General features: G+C 58.0%; 1 protein-coding gene across 1 annotated transcript in view; it reads right to left on the reverse strand.

Moving 5' to 3' along the window:
- Positions 1-288: 288 nt before the first annotated feature.
- prr7 (proline rich 7 (synaptic)) overlaps positions 289-1610 on the reverse strand; it is a 4125-nt gene continuing 2803 nt past the window's right edge. Inside the window, exon 2 of the mRNA XM_079373370.1 lies at positions 289-1419. Within this exon, the coding sequence (XP_079229496.1) occupies positions 791-1372 (582 nt within the window). The 5' untranslated portion in view covers positions 1373-1419 and the 3' untranslated portion in view covers positions 289-790. The remainder of the gene's footprint in view (positions 1420-1610) is intronic.

The raw sequence follows: 1610 nt of genomic DNA on the forward strand, positions 1-1610 counted from the left end.
GAAGGTCATCACGTGTGAGGACGAACGCTGAAGGTCATCACGTGTGAGGACGAACACTGAAGGTCATCACGTGTGAGGACGAACTCTGAAGGTCATCACGTGTGAGGACGAACACTGAAGGTCATCACGTGTGAGGACGAACACTGAAGGTCATCACGTGTGAGGACGAACACTGAAGGTCATCACGTGTGAGGACGAACACTGAAGGTCATCACGTGTGAGGACGCCGGCTGAAGGTCATCACGTGTGAGGACGCCGGGTGAAGGTCATCACGTGTGAGGACGCCGGCTGAAGGTCATCACGTGTGAGGACGCCGGCTGAAGGTCATCACGTGTGAGGACGCCGGCTGAAGGTCATCACGTGTGAGGACGCCGGCTGAAGGTCATCACGTGTGAGGACGCTGGCAGTCCTGGAGAGGAGGCGAGCTGTGATCAGAGTCCTTAAAACATAAGAGCAGCTAAAGGAGGAGAAACAATTCCCAGGTTGCCATGGCAACAGCAGACGGGTACAATAGGTTGCTCAGAGAGGAGCGGGGGGGCGGGACCAAGAGACCAGCTGAGAGGGACATAAAGAGAGAAACAGCTGCTTGTTGCTCGTCTTTTCTTCCTCTCCCGTGACTCCGGGATCCCACTGTGCTCTTTAAGCCACACCCACTGTGCTCTTTAAGCCACACCCACTGTGCTCTTTAAGCCACACCCACTGTGCTCTTTAAGCCACACCCACCGTTAAAGACCACGCGGCCCTCGCCACCCGCGGGGCGGTGGACTCTCAGAAGGAGGTAGGTCTGGGTTTAGACTGCAGTGCTTCGTCCCAGCAGAGGATAGGCTGTGGGCAGACCACAGCTGGACTCCAGTCCCCTCAGTCCATGGACCCCCTGTAACCCTCCTGAGAAACCCTGTATCCCCCCTTGCAGTCCTTGAATCCCCCCTTGGAGTCCTTGAATTCCTCCTCGAATCCTTTGTATGCTTCCTTGGAATCCCTGTAGACCTCCAGGTAGTCCTTGTATTCCCCCTCGGAGCCCAAGTCCCCCTTGGTGGTGAGTCCTGGGCTCTCGGCGGGGCATGGTCGCCATAGCGGCTGCAGCCTGAGTGGACCGAGGCGGGCTGAGACTGTTGTGGTTCAGGTCCATGTTGGACAGGAGATGACCCAGGGAGTCCCAGCGCTGTGAGGACGGCAGGCGGATCAGGGAGGAGTAACCTCGCTCGGGGAACACGGGAGCTTTGCTGATCTCAGATGTGAAAACTGGAACAGGATCCAAGTGGTCTCTGGGAGGAGGCGGCACCGCTGCAGCTCGGAGCGGGGCTGGCTTCACGTAGACGCCCGCTCGTGGGTCAGCCAAGACCTCGCTGTACGGTGGGGGAGGGTCTTCCATCAGGACTGCCTCCTCGTAGCAGGGCGGCCTTCCGAATCCATCCGTGTCTGAAGAAACAGGAAGTGGAGATTAATAACGCCGCACACAAACATCAGCTGGTACTACTCGTGGCGCCGTGGTTGGTGTGGTCGCCCCATGTCTGGACGCAGCCCGGGTTCAAATCTGACCTGTGGCTCAATAAAGACTCAATGCCGCCCTCGCCGTGTGTCCGTGTGCTAAGCAAACACGCTTCATCAGG

Source organism: Symphodus melops, assembly GCF_947650265.1.
Source record: "Symphodus melops genome assembly, contig: scaffold_518, whole genome shotgun sequence".
NCBI lineage: Eukaryota > Metazoa > Chordata > Actinopteri > Labriformes > Labridae > Symphodus > Symphodus melops.